At 49.9% G+C, this 13,401-nt stretch overlaps 2 protein-coding genes across 2 annotated transcripts in view; both read right to left on the bottom strand.

Moving 5' to 3' along the window:
* Positions 1 to 692, bottom strand: part of LOC144752451 (uncharacterized) — a 156,541-nt gene extending 155,849 nt beyond the window's left edge. Inside the window, exon 1 of the mRNA XM_078640375.1 lies at positions 516 to 692. Within this exon, the coding sequence (XP_078496501.1) occupies positions 516 to 692 (177 nt within the window). The remainder of the gene's footprint in view (positions 1 to 515) is intronic.
* A 4,810-nt stretch (positions 693 to 5,502) lies between these two features.
* The window catches only part of LOC144752450 (uncharacterized), a 198,336-nt gene continuing 190,437 nt past the window's right edge, over positions 5,503 to 13,401 (bottom strand). Inside the window, exons 40-41 of the mRNA XM_078640374.1 lie at positions 8,613 to 8,678; positions 5,503 to 5,589 (exon numbers count right to left, since the gene is read on the bottom strand). Of these exons, the coding sequence (XP_078496500.1) occupies positions 5,503 to 5,589; positions 8,613 to 8,678 (153 nt within the window). The remainder of the gene's footprint in view (positions 5,590 to 8,612; positions 8,679 to 13,401) is intronic.

Below are 13,401 nucleotides of genomic sequence, written 5' to 3'. Positions count from 1 at the left end.
TCTGGGTTATCGACCAGTGGTGTAAGTGGTGAAGGGAAGGTGGTGAGCTCGTGTATGGTGTTAGTAGCATCCCACACCTTCAGGGGAACTCTCGTGACAAGGGAAGCGTATAAGTTAGCGGGGCAATGGGCTTTGCGTAGGAAGGGTATTTCCTGGAGCGGGCGCCCTGCCACTGCCTGGTCCTGGAAGAGCCAGTGTTTGGCCGACTACCACTTGCTTCATTCTACTAGATAGCGTAACTGTGCTGCCTGAAAGTATTTGCGCATGTCCGGTATCCCCAACCCCCCGGCCTCTGGAGCCAGAGTGGACAGTGTCCTCTTTAGTCTGGGCTTCCGACCTTGCCAGATAAAGCGTGAAAGGTCTGCCTGCGTTTGCTGAATCCATCCCACAGGCGGCTGTAGTGGTAGCGCTCTGAATAGATAGAGAATTTGGGGGAGGACGGTCATTTTGACTGCGGCAATTCTACCTAGCCAAGAAAGGGTGCCGTGCCTCCAACGTCTTAACTCCTCTTGTACCTTTCCTTGGAGTGTGGCATAGTTGGCCCTCACCACGGCCGGCAAAGTAGGGGCCAGCTGGATCCCCAGGTACGACACGAGGTCTGACGACCATTGTAGGGGGAAGAGGTCCTGTAAGAAAGTTCTGGTGGCAGGAGCGAGGGACAGATCCAGAGCTACGGATTTATCTAAGTTCATTTTGAATCCCGCACCCTTTGCGAAGGTGTTTATCTCCGCGATGCCATTCGTGGACTCTCTAGCGACAGTATGACATCGTCTGCGTAGAGACTGATGGTGTGTGTGAAACCGCCAAACTTCACCCCCATTGCCGCTGGGGTCTGGCGGATCCTCTGGGCGAATGGCTCCATATATAAAGCAAAGAGTAGGGGCGACAGCGGGCACCCCTGTCTCATGCCCCTCTCGATAGAGAAGCTCGAGTGAGCGAAATTTTTCCCTAATACCGACTTTCGTTAGGACCCTTTCTAGGTATGGCCAGTGTACTCGGTCAAATGCCTTTTCAGCGTCCACCGCTAGCATCAACCTCTCCCCAGGGATCCGGGAGGCTTTTTCTATGAGATGGACGATCCTTTTGGTGTTATCCACCGTCTGTCGTCCGGGAATAAACCCCGCCTGGTCTGGATCTATGAGTCCCGGCAGGTGGGGGGGCCAATCGAGCTGCCAGGATCCCGGTATATAACTTAAGATCCACATTCAGGAGTGATATCGGCCTATAGGAGCCGCACTTGGTTCTGTCTTTTCCCGGCTTGGGGATGACCGTAAGGGACGCCCGCAAGAGGTCAGGTGGAATGGCGCCTGGTGCTGAAAAGGAATTGAAAAGCCGAGTGAGAATCGGTGCCAGCGTCGTGCAAAATGTTTTGTAAAAGAGGGACGTGTAGCCGTCCGGCCCTGGGCCTTCCCATGTTTGAGTTTGGCAATGGTGGAGATCACTTCCTCAATGCGGATATCCCTGTCTAGGTATTCCGCCTGTGAGGGAGTCAGGGAGGGAAGAGCGACCAAGTCTAGGTATTCCGCTGCTGCTAGGTCGTCCAAAGGGCTACCTGTGTAAAGAGCCGCATAGAAGCTGCGGAAGGTCTCCGCGATTTGGACATCCTCCGTGATCATGGCCCCGTCAGGCCCAGAGAGTTCTTTCACCAAGTGCCGTTTGCGCGCAACCCGAAGCCTATTCGCCAGGAGACGGCCACACTTGTCTCCTCCGGTATAGTAGGCGTGCCGCAGTCGCAGTGCCGCATACTCCGCCCGGTCCATGTCTAGGGCCGCTAGGAGTTTCCTCGCCACTTTAAGTTGCTTCCAGATTCTGGGAGCTCCCGTGCGTTGATGCATTTGTTCGAGTTCGCGCACCCGCTGGGTGAGTTTGTCTCGTTTGCATTGCCGATCCCTATTTTCGGCGGAGGAAAGGGCCAGAAATTCTCCCCTGATTACAGTCTTCATGGCCGCCCATTGAGTCGCCAAGGAGGTGTCGGCGTTGGCGTTGTGAGATAGGTAGTCGCGGATAGCGTCCTGGATGCGTGTCACCACCGCTTTTTTATGCAATAAGGTGTCTCTGAGACGCCAGACCCTGGGGGGATATGATATCGATGGCAACTGAATTGTGGTAGATACTGGCGCATGGTCCGACAGGGAGATAACTCCTATCTCCGTCGCGATAGCTAAGGCGCACACGGGCCCCGTGACCAGGAGATGGTCCAGCCTGGCGTACGTTTTATGCGCATTGGAGTAGTACGAATATTCCCTATCCCGGGGGTGTGTACGGCGCCAGAGATCGTGAAGATCAAGGTCCGCCATCCGGTCCCTACACCTGGACGAAAACGCTCCAGTTTGGGGGGTGCGCTGGGCGGACCTGTCCAGGACAGTGTCGAAGACCATGTTGAAGTCCCCCCCAAGTACGATATGTCTATCTGGCGTGCCTGTAACGTCTGTCAAGGCCGAGTGTAGAAAGTGCTCCTGGTTCTCGTTAGGGCTATATAGGGACCCAACCGTAAACGTGAGGCCCCCTATCCTAAATCGGTAGGCCAGAAGCCTCCCCTTCTGTTCTTTGCATTTGTGTAGAACCTCCCCCTTAAAATGCCGTGCCACCAGAATCGGTCTTGTTGTTGCCAGAAGAAAAGAGTTCAGTTGGGAATTTGTGTGAACGGAGTCGGTGGCAGTCGCGGGATAGCAGATGAGTTTCTTGTAGTAAGCAAATGTCTGCCTGGATGCTTTCTAAGTGGGACAGTATTGCGCGCCGTTTTACTGGGTTATTTAAGCCCCAGACATTAAGGGTCAAAATCTTAAAGGTTGTGGGTGGCATGTGGGACAGTGGAGTCTAAAACGCTGTTCCCCCGCCGGAGCGGCGCTTGGCATGGAATTGTTTCCCAGGGATCTTAGACCTGCATAGAGCACTGGACGACCCACCCCCTCCTCAGACCCCCCCCACCCCTCCCGGTGCCCACCCTAACCCCAACTTCAGAATCCTCAGCCATCTCCCCCAACTCCAACCCCCTTCCCCCCACCCCCACCCTAACTTGAAAAACCCAATTGCAAACCTTAGTCTCGGGACTGTCAGAACAAAGTTCAGGTCCGTAGAATGTCATCATGGAGGAAAGCGTGGCAGTGGCAACCCCTCTGGCTCCCCGGCCCTTCCCACCCGTCAAAGCAAAGCGTTAAAGGCGTCCCCCCCAAATGGAGGCCTCTTAGGAAGAAGCTGTGGTGTCCTTAACCACCTCCTGGACGGCTGCTGCTTGCTCCTGGGCCATTGTCTCTGGGTCAGGTTTGAGGTGCTCCTTCAATTGGCGTCGTCGCCGAACTTGCTGCCAGCCATCGCGGGAGTGCTGTGCGGGCCCATCCTGCGATCTGCGTGGGGAAGCCTCCCCGGACTCCTCGTCGTCCGTCAGGTCGAGTTTCAGTAGAGCGCATGTTTCGCTAAGAGAGCGGAGTTGGTGCAAAGACCCCTGCCATTTGAAGATGAGGCGAAATGGATGACTCCAGGAGTATGGCACCTTATTGTCGCGTAGAAATGTCGTGACCACTTTGAAAGTTCGCCTCTTCTGCAGCGTGATGGCTGATAAGTCCTGGAACTGCAGAGGCTGCTTCTGGCGGGCTACCTGCAGAATCCGCTCCTTCAGTGGGAAATCTGGGAGGTATGCTAGGATGTCCGGCGGTGGGGTCGGCGCGTGCCTCGCCAGGCCCACCCTGTGTGCACGGTCGATGCGGATGACAAATTCAGGTGGTTCCCCAAGTATGTCTCTGAAGAGGTCCTCCAGGTAGCAAGTGACGCTATTCCCCTCCGCTTTTGACGGTACACCCCGGACCCGAATGTTGTTCCTCCGGGAAAGGTTCTCGAGGTCCTCCTCGTGTGCCTGTAGGTCCACCTGTTGTTCTTGAAGGCGGAGGACCTCCTGCTGAAGGTGAGCTAGCTCTTCACTGCGGGTATGGTCAGCGTCTTCCACTGCAGCCACGCGCTCGCCCAGCCCGTCAATGTCCCTGCGTAGCTCTTGCTGCTCCCCAGCTAAGTCCTGCTTCAGTGCCTGGAAATCTTCCCGTAGAGTATTAAAAAGGGATTCCAGGAAGGTCCTCGTAATGGGCGCCTCTCCTTCCTCTCGATGTTGCCCAGTGGCGTCGGTCGATGGCGAGGGGGGTGCCTGGGTTTTCCCCCCTTTAGGGACGTTTTTGCTGAGCATGTCGGTTATCATGCGATTGCCCTAGCGCCCCCCGCTAGTCATGCCGCTGCCGGGTTCAGGGATCTCGCGGACCGTGGGGTCCTGTGTCATCCGGGGGGCCGCTGCAGCGCAGCCCAGTCTCTTTCAGTGCCCTAGTCAGTCTGGAGAGGGGCGGCCGACCCCCGCGGAGAACCAGCCGGCGTCTACTCTAGGCCTGGGCCTCCGGGATCAGGGCCGCTGTGGTGCGGCAAGCAGGTAATTCGGGAATCAGTCCGCGATGGGGCCCGCACCGCATGCAGGTGCTGTGGAGAATCTCGAGCCACCCCTAAGTGCTGGTGGTGCCCAGGCCGTCCACTCCAAGGCCGGGCCATGGCTCTAATGGTGAAGGGTAAGGCAGCAACAGGGTCTCCAAGTGCCAGGTGCACGGGTGTCGCGGGCCCACAGGGAGGGTCCAGTCCCTAGACGCGCTGGCCGTAAGCCCGTCCCCGCCGATGTTGCTCTAGGCTCAGAGCCGGGGGTTAAATTTTGAAGGCCCCCCGTGCCGCGTGCGCAGGCCTCTCTGCCCGCCGCCGTCCCTCAGGGCCGCATACACCAGGGAGGAGGTCTGCCTTGAATTGGAAAAGTCTCTCGCCTTCCCTCCAGAGCTCGGTCACCGGATCTACGCGGTAGGCGTGATTCTTTCTTGCACCGGGAGTAGGCCGAAAGCCGGGGGCTCAATTTTGGTGACTGCCCGTTGCTCACCTCCGTCGGACGTGCAATGCCTCCACACCGTTCGCCGCTGGGTATGTTGCTCCCGTGCTCCGGAGACCGGCCACACCAATCGGGCACACAGCAGGAGGTTCTCGCCCGAGGGAGCGGCAGTCAGCAGGGCTTCTCTCAGGGCCGGGCCAGTCCCGAGACCAGAGACTTCACTCCAGGGCCGGGCGCGCCCGGGAAGGCCAGGCCACCACAGGTCACAACATCCGGTGGACCCCGGCGCCCCAAGGACCAACCGCCAATGCCGGGCTCTGGTCTCTGCCCCCGGATATGCCATTGCACCCCACTGCTCTCCGGTCGGGTGCGGGATAATGTTCCGACACGTCGGGCCATTTCAGGCCGTCGCCGCCAAGACAGCCGCCCCTCGCAAAGTGCGCCGCGGAGAATCAGAAAGGGGCTCCAGCAGTCATCCCCCTCGCCATGAGCTGGGCAAGCACTTCTCGCCGTATCACCAAACGCAGCAAAGTGGAATCAGTGAGTTCTGAGGGGGTATTTGCTAATGAAAGAGTAATATGGTGTTCAGGGGAGCCGATGGAAGGACGTCTGGTCAGGTCGCCATCTTGGCCACGCCCCCTGTGAAATGTTTTAGACTGTTATCATAAGAGCAGTATATATTCAAGAATAAAACTACTTACTGTGTCCTTTGTGCCCTCTTCACCATCGACTGAACTAGGAGGCAGACTCTAAAGGCAAAAGAAAAAGTCAGAAAGAATTGTTATGAATGACAAACTATGAACATTAATGTACAGATTTCACAAGTGCAATCATAGTCTATAAAACACATGACTGCAATGGTACCTTTATTTAGATAAGGCCATATCCACGTAAAAGTAGTGTTAAGTGTGATGAAAGGGGCTAAGACTGCATTTAAGACAAAGTAATACATCATTGCAACATGTAAAATCTCATTCTTTTATCAACAACAAAAGCTTGAGCTAATTCCACATTTTTTTTAATGGATTTATACTATCATTTTTTGTCCAAACAGTAATCATTACATACTTTGATCATTCATTTACTCACCTTAAAATGTTCCAGTAGAATACACTCATGTCTTGTACATTTTTACGTTGACACACTACTCATGCAAATGTCATAAAAACCTGTGGAAACACTATTTCTGTTTTGTGCACACCTGTCTAACCTACAAATTGTGTTAATACTTTATATACAATGAGTGGGGATGGCCCTGCGGGACGCGCTGCCCATCCTGCTGCAACACCTGGACCGCTTTGGAGAGGCTTCGGGTCTGAAACTTAATCGTGGTAAGTCCCTGATCTTCCCTTTGGCGGGATACGGTCCAGGGCCACTAACAGATCTGCCGAGCCTTGGACTGCGCTGGGAACAGGAGGCGTTCCGTTATAACAGATGCATATTTGGTGGCCCGGAATGTCGATTGCATTCTTAAGTCCTTACAGCAATCGGAGTCCTTTTGGAACTCCCTGCCGCTCTCGCTTATGGGGCGGCTAGCCGTCGCTAAGATGGTAATGCTCCCTAGGATGCTTTACGTCCTCTAGAACTCGTTGTGCCCCCTCCCCCCGCGAGTATTCCGCACACTTAACACGTTGCTTACGTCTCTACTTTGAGCGGGACGGCGTAGCAGGGTCGCCCTTCATACCATTGTCCGAAGCTGGAAGGAGGGAGGTCTGGAGGCGCAGAGATTTGATTTATACTACTACGCGGCACAACTACTGCCGGTAGCACGGTGGTTCGCGGACGCAGATAGTTGGGAGATGAAACTTCTGGCCGGTAGAGCAAACGTGCGGACGTTACAGGTCGCATTGATGCAGGGACGGGGAGCAGACGAGGCCCTTCCATATGTGGTATGCCACACGGCAGGTATCTGGCCGGGGTTCGTGGAAAAGATACTGCGACGAGCCCCCTTCCATAGGGAGCTGCCGGTGTGGATTCTGGCCCCTATAGTCACAATGGAAGAGCACATGTCCTTTCGGGACTGGCGGGCGGGAGGCTGCGAGACCTTGGCTGACCTTTACCCCAGTGAGTACTTCCTGTCCATTGAATAGGCTGAGGAAACCTTTGGACTGGGAGGGGGCAATATTTACACTACCGGGGCCTCCAAGATGTAGTGAAAGTGACCTTGCCCCGATTCGCGGATGCGCCCCCGATGTCCCATACCCTGAACAACCTTTTTTCCTGTGGTAGAGGCGTAGATTGATTTCCTTGCTGTATTCAGCCATGAGACAGGATTAAACCCCACCGGTCCTGCCTTCCTGGGAGGCTTGGGAGGCAGACCACAGTGGCGCCCTGGACCAGGGGCAGCGCAGGTGTATAGGAAGTCTCACACACAAGGTATCATGCAATGCGTGGTTCAAACTAACACACTTCAATTTCATGCATCGCAACTATCTGACTCCGATTTCATTGAAGCGTATTTCAGGGGATAGTGGGGACAACTGCCCCAGATGTGGTATGAAGGGGCCGGGTTCCTACATTTGGCCTGGGACTGCCAATTAGTCAGGAGTTTCTGACGGAGGTGGTGGAACATATAATCACTGCCACCGGCCTTCGAATAGACCTGACTCCGCTTCACTTCCTGCTAGCCTTGGTCCCCAAGCCCAAGAAAAGGAACCTTTCCTACAAACTATTGCAATTAACGCTGGTACTGGCGAGACGTAGGGTAGCAATTACCTGGATGGGGCGGAGGGCTCCTGAGGTGCCTCTCTGGCTTACGGATGTCAGGGAGTGGTCCCTGGCCGAGGAGACACATATGCAGTGTACACGCAGGGACGAGAAATTGCAGGATGACCTACTCGCCTGGCAAGTCATGTGTACAGGGTCTGATGGGGAGGGAGAGGGACTGCTAGGTCTGTTTATTGTGTAGTGCTTGGCTGCTTCCTCATGTTCATCTCCTGTTTATATCATGATTCTCTCATTCCTCATGGACTCAGCCTGACCTGTGACGCCTGTACCCACCAGTGCCATAATGAGGTCATCGAACTGTCTGCACATCTTTTTTATTGATGCCAATTGAAGGGGGGAATGTTTCTATACATGTTGTATAAACAAATAAAGTTTAAAAAAAATACAATGTGTGGGAATCCTATTAGTAATTCATGGTACTGTTACTTATATTTGTGACTCTCCAAAAGGTGTAGGTATGAGCACTGTACACCAATAATAATTCATTCCACATAATAAGTACGTGAATATGGAAGTCTCTGGTTTTTCTGAGACAAAATAACCTGAAACTGAGTTTATGGAGCAAGAATACATATCCACAAATTATAAAACAGCAGCTCAGAGGATGACAATGTATTTGAAAGGCCACATGTAGAAAAAGATGAAAAATGAGATTTGACAGATGGAACCTGATATATCTGGGTTGGACTGCACTGTAGGAGCAGTAGTGAAACAGTGGATAAAGACTGACCACGCCACAGCATTGAGATGTAAATAGGTAAGACAAAGGGAATAGTCTGGGACAGTTTTTATTGTGTACCAAAACCAATGCACAAGGCAAAGGTCTCTATGTGCTCTGAATTGTGTGCATCAGCAGAGCCAAGAATGTCCATACAATGAAGAATTTAACAAAGGAACCAAGGGAACCAGGTCCTTGTCTGTGGTAGATGATGGTCAAAATGTGTCTCTACCTCTCTCTTTGTATGATAAGCATCAGTGCATCTGTGCTGAACATGATATCTTTAAGATTTGCACAAATGCATTTCAACAGGCTGAGTATGCTAACCTGTTTAATTGATGTGTCCTCAGTTTCTTGATCCGGCCTCTGGATGGCAATATCAGGAGGTGGTGGCTGGAGGAAACACAAAAGAAATACCCTTAACATTTACCACAAGACTCAATTAGGTGTGCTCCTTATATCCACTTTACTCTCACAAATCCATCAAAATTGATCTGTGATGAATACTGGTTGTTTGATGCCCTTGACCTTTTTTTATTGGTGACAGAGACATGAGTGAAGACCAAACAATAATTTTAAGAAATGGAGGTATGTCAATACCATTGAAAAGATTTAATTCCACTGATGGGAAATGGATAACTGTATGAGAACTCCAAGACTTGTCTTGGTATACAATCATTTTTGAAAATAGCAGATGTCATGGAAAGCTCATGACAACCTGGAAAAAGTATACAATACTATTATATACCAACTGGGAATAAAGCGCAAAAGTGGTGAATCAGGGGTTATGTGAAGGGCTGAAGTATGGTATATAGAGGTAAAGGAGTTAAGAGTCAAGGGGAGTTAGGGGGGTGAAAATATGCATGAATGACAGAGAATGGCCTTTAGAGTGGCAATATGTAACAAGGTGAACAGCCATGCAATTGTACTCAGTTTTTAATAAATCCTCTCTGAGCCACGTAATCTACACTGAACTGGGAACAATGTTAGATTTTAGTATAAAAACAGTATAAATATTAGAGAAGTAACTGCTTACTATGCCCCTCATGGCCTTTTCCCTATCCACTACAGTTGGAGGCCAACTTTAATGGTAAAAGCGATAGCCAGTGAGTTCTCCATGAAAGACAAACTATGGTAATTATTGAAAGTTTTCTCAGGTGCATTTTTAGTCTCTCTGACCAAATCAAGTGCAGTGGTGTCCTTATGTCCACAAGGGCAGACTCATATAAAAGCAGTGTTGGACATGCTGTAAGGGTATTATACTACATTTGTGAACAAATAATACAGCATTACATAATATGGAAGATAATCATTTTATCACCAACAACAGTCAATGCTAATTCTACATTGTTTCTGAAAATTAATTTTTATTATCTTGTTTAGGTCAAGCAGAATTCATAGTATAGTTCTGCCGCTCATGTCGACGCCCTTACCAAAGCCATCAAGTGCAAATAAAAAAAAGTTCTATTTGCACCCTCCTACATCTCTTGAAGTACTGGGTTTTTCAGAACCCAGGGGTGCCAGGGAACACACCCTAAGACTTCGAGTCCTTCCTGTCTCAGACCACAGAAACACAGAGTCTTCTTGGTGAAGTCAAAGATTGAATTTATTGGCTGCAGCCAGTAACAGGTATCCTAGAAGTACAACACATTGTATATTCTCAGGAGACTGCTCAACTTACAAAGCCAGCCATCCCTTTTTATACAAAATATTATGCTTTAGGCAAAACATTCCTTATTTTACAGTTGACCATTCACATATTTTCACTACAAAGAAAAAGCAGATTCATGATGACAAGCCCATTTTCAGTTTGTCCAGCCCACAATCAATTACCCGGCAAGGCCCAACATTTTTCATCAGATATCGGCGGACCCCTAATAAAATCGGGGACCTCCTCCTCGTAAAGCAAGTCATAAAGCAAAAGACAGAGACAGGTGTGTGTAAGATTAGGCATGGTTTGTATGCGATGAAAGGTTTATGGTATGTTGTGCCTTGATACTAATCTCGATCGGCCACTGGGAAAGGAACTGGCCGAACAGGTTTGGCTTCAGGCAGTGGAGTCAGCTTGCCCAGGTCACAGAGAAGTCGGCAAAGGTGTACGTGTCCTTTAGACTCATTTTTGGCCTTAGTCATCGGCCTATGTGAGGGCAATCACAAAATGGCTGCCGTACACAAAATGGAACCCGAGGGTTCAGGACGGAATCTCTGTTTTCAGGGTGATCTCGTGACTCGAATACGACGAAAATACTTGTGTATAGTATACTCGTCATTCTCGGTCTATTGATACTAAAATCGTCATGATACGACGATGTTTATGACATGGGTACAGAATTTTCAGTACCACAGACCCTCCTTTTGCCCTCACATAGGCAATTAACCTATACTCACGCTAATCTGAGTCCAGGTCTATATTCATAAAGTCATTGAGATGTTGCTGTAGCATCATCCTATTACTTAGTTCGTCCCTCGATACAGGTTTCCTTACACACGATGTAGCACAGAGGCCACATATAGTAGGAGCACACTGTACGCACAGACAGAACAGGAAAAGAATGGCTAAGATCATTCCAATGACCATCAGAATATTCCATCCCCAGGCGGATAACAGTTCCTAGAACCACCCCATCAACGACCAAACTCCTTTATCCACATGAATAGATTCAGAGATCTTATGTAGTTTGGAAATGGCCTGGTACACTGTCGGAGCGTTATCTGGAATGAAAACACAGCAACTTGATTGGATCACTTTACATACCCCACCTCGGTCTGCAAGTATGACGTCTAACGCGACCCTGTTCTGAAGAGTCATAAGACGATCCGACTGGAGCTCAGCAGTCAAGTTACTAAGGGCACCGGCAGTTTCAACTACAGTGGACTCGACCACCCTTGTCAATTGCCTTATGTTCCTGCTGTTAACCATAGGTCCCCAAAATGGCAGAAAACCCTTCACAAAATCTCCAAATTCTTGTCCATTAGTGTCTTCTTTACTGAAGACACCTCTAACTATCCTTGTCTTGTGGTAATCTGCCGCAGCTGTGTAGGTGGGAGGCAGCAGGAACGAAACGAAACATGTGCCCGAGAAGTCAGGGGGCAACCATGTATAGGCTCTATCATGACAGATGAAATAGGTACCCCTAGCTGCTAGGAACGAAGGGGAAGTCTGAGACGCAAAAACATACGTCTCATTGCAGACACTCTTCCCTAGCTGAGCTCTGGGATTCTTGCCATTACCTTGCAGACATAGGTGACCCTGATGGGGTACAATCCAAATCGAGGAGGATCTCTTTTCTTGCTGGTTCTCACTCAGAGTAACTCCATATCCGGTCACGTTCCATCCAATATATGCTAGTGTCTCGTCTCTCGGGATAGTCTCATAAGAAATAGCTTCCCTAATCATATCTACTATACCCTTAACTAGAACACTATTCTTCGGATTATCTTTCACAGAACGTAGGGGGTGGACTTCATGAGCGTAGATGAACATTGTTCTGTATGCCCACACAGAACCATTATGGCTGAAAGGCAGCACCAGATAAGGTATACCTTTATCAGTAGTATGAGGCATAAGACCACACACCCAACAGTTAGTTGTGTTCACTACTAATTGGTGTTGGTGCAAAAGCTGAACGAAGGAGTTATTAACGAACTCTAACCTTCTAGCGGACTCATGTTCAGGCAGAGGATGAAAAGAATGCGAGGAAATAGTAGAAGGAGGTATGGGCGGTGTAGTGGGTGCAAATGTCACTCGAAAAGAGAATAAGACATATCCTATTAGAAACATCATTACACTGAACAACATGAAAATGCATAATATCAAAAAACGTTTCTTGGTCATCATTCTGCAAATTTTAGTTTTAAAGTTCATCTCTTTGGCAGGTCTCTCCATCTCGAAAAACTCCATCCTCTCTAATTGCTGCTCACGGTGGTAGGGTGTTCTATGCTAAGGAATGCTTCTGTCAGTCCAGGGCAACTCCCTTAGACCAACCAGAACCGTCGACCTAACGTCTTCGGCTGCACCCCAAAGACTTCGTCAACCGCGACCCTACAGCTGAACCCGGATGGTGGTTCGAAAAACAAAAATAAATAAGTTTCTCAGATGAGAGAGCTGCACTTTTTTAAAAATAGTAACGAAAAAGAGATCTTTTTATTTGTCCATAGTTCTCGGCCTCAGGTTGTAACGTCTTTTTCCAGGTATTGTCTGGTCTTGAAACAACAGTTCAGGCTCGGTAGTGTCCAATCGAGTTGACGGTGGCACAGCTTCTTGCAAAACATTGTCACTTTCACGTTCAGAAATTGTTCCTTTTACACGTGCATCACTGAAAGGCAGAAAACGAGGCACAGTCTCAGTCTCAGATTCAGCAATACCCTCCTGGACCCACCGGTCGTACGGCAGAGGCAAAGGGACCCTATTGCAGTGTACACCGTGGATCCTGTTCTTCTTTCCTTCCACTCGTACGGCTGATCTTGTTGAGAGAAGGACTAGGTGGGGGCCGGTCCAACGGGGCTGATTGTTTTTCGTCCGCTGGAAGTTTTTCACCAAGACCCACGAACCAGGATTGATGAGGTGGCCTGGATCTTCAGAGACCTGAGGCAGAGTATCGTGAACCTGTTGGTATAAAACACGCAATTTAGCCGTCAATTCATACAAATAATCAAGCAGTACAGGGTGTTCGATATCACTGAATTTTGTCGGCCTTGGCACTCCCCATATGTTGGCCGGACGGCCGAACACGATTTTCATAAGGACTAAGTCCCACTCGCGAATGCACAGTCATTCTTCTAGATAGGAGTGCTAAAGGTAGAGCGTCAGGCCATTTAAGACCAGAGCTTGCTTGTATCTTGGCCAGTTTCAGTATTAGTGTGCCATTGTATCATTCTACTAGTCCAGCTGATTGGGGTGATTTGCAGCGTGAACTTTTTGCTGGATACCTAGCCCTTCACATACTTTCTTCATCACTTGACCCACAAATTTACTCCCTTTATCACTCCAGACCATTCTCGGCAAGCCAAATCTAGGGAAGAATTCTTTGACAAGGGCTTTAGCTGTAGATAAGGCAGTGTTGTCTTTCAGGGGATATGCTTCTACCCATCTTGAAAAGGCACAAACAACAACGAG

This window comes from Lissotriton helveticus, chromosome 5_1 (assembly GCF_964261635.1).
Source record: "Lissotriton helveticus chromosome 5_1, aLisHel1.1, whole genome shotgun sequence".
Classification (NCBI taxonomy): domain Eukaryota; kingdom Metazoa; phylum Chordata; class Amphibia; order Caudata; family Salamandridae; genus Lissotriton; species Lissotriton helveticus.
Note: the sequence above shows the minus strand (reverse complement) of the source record. Positions and strands in the feature narration are given on the sequence as shown.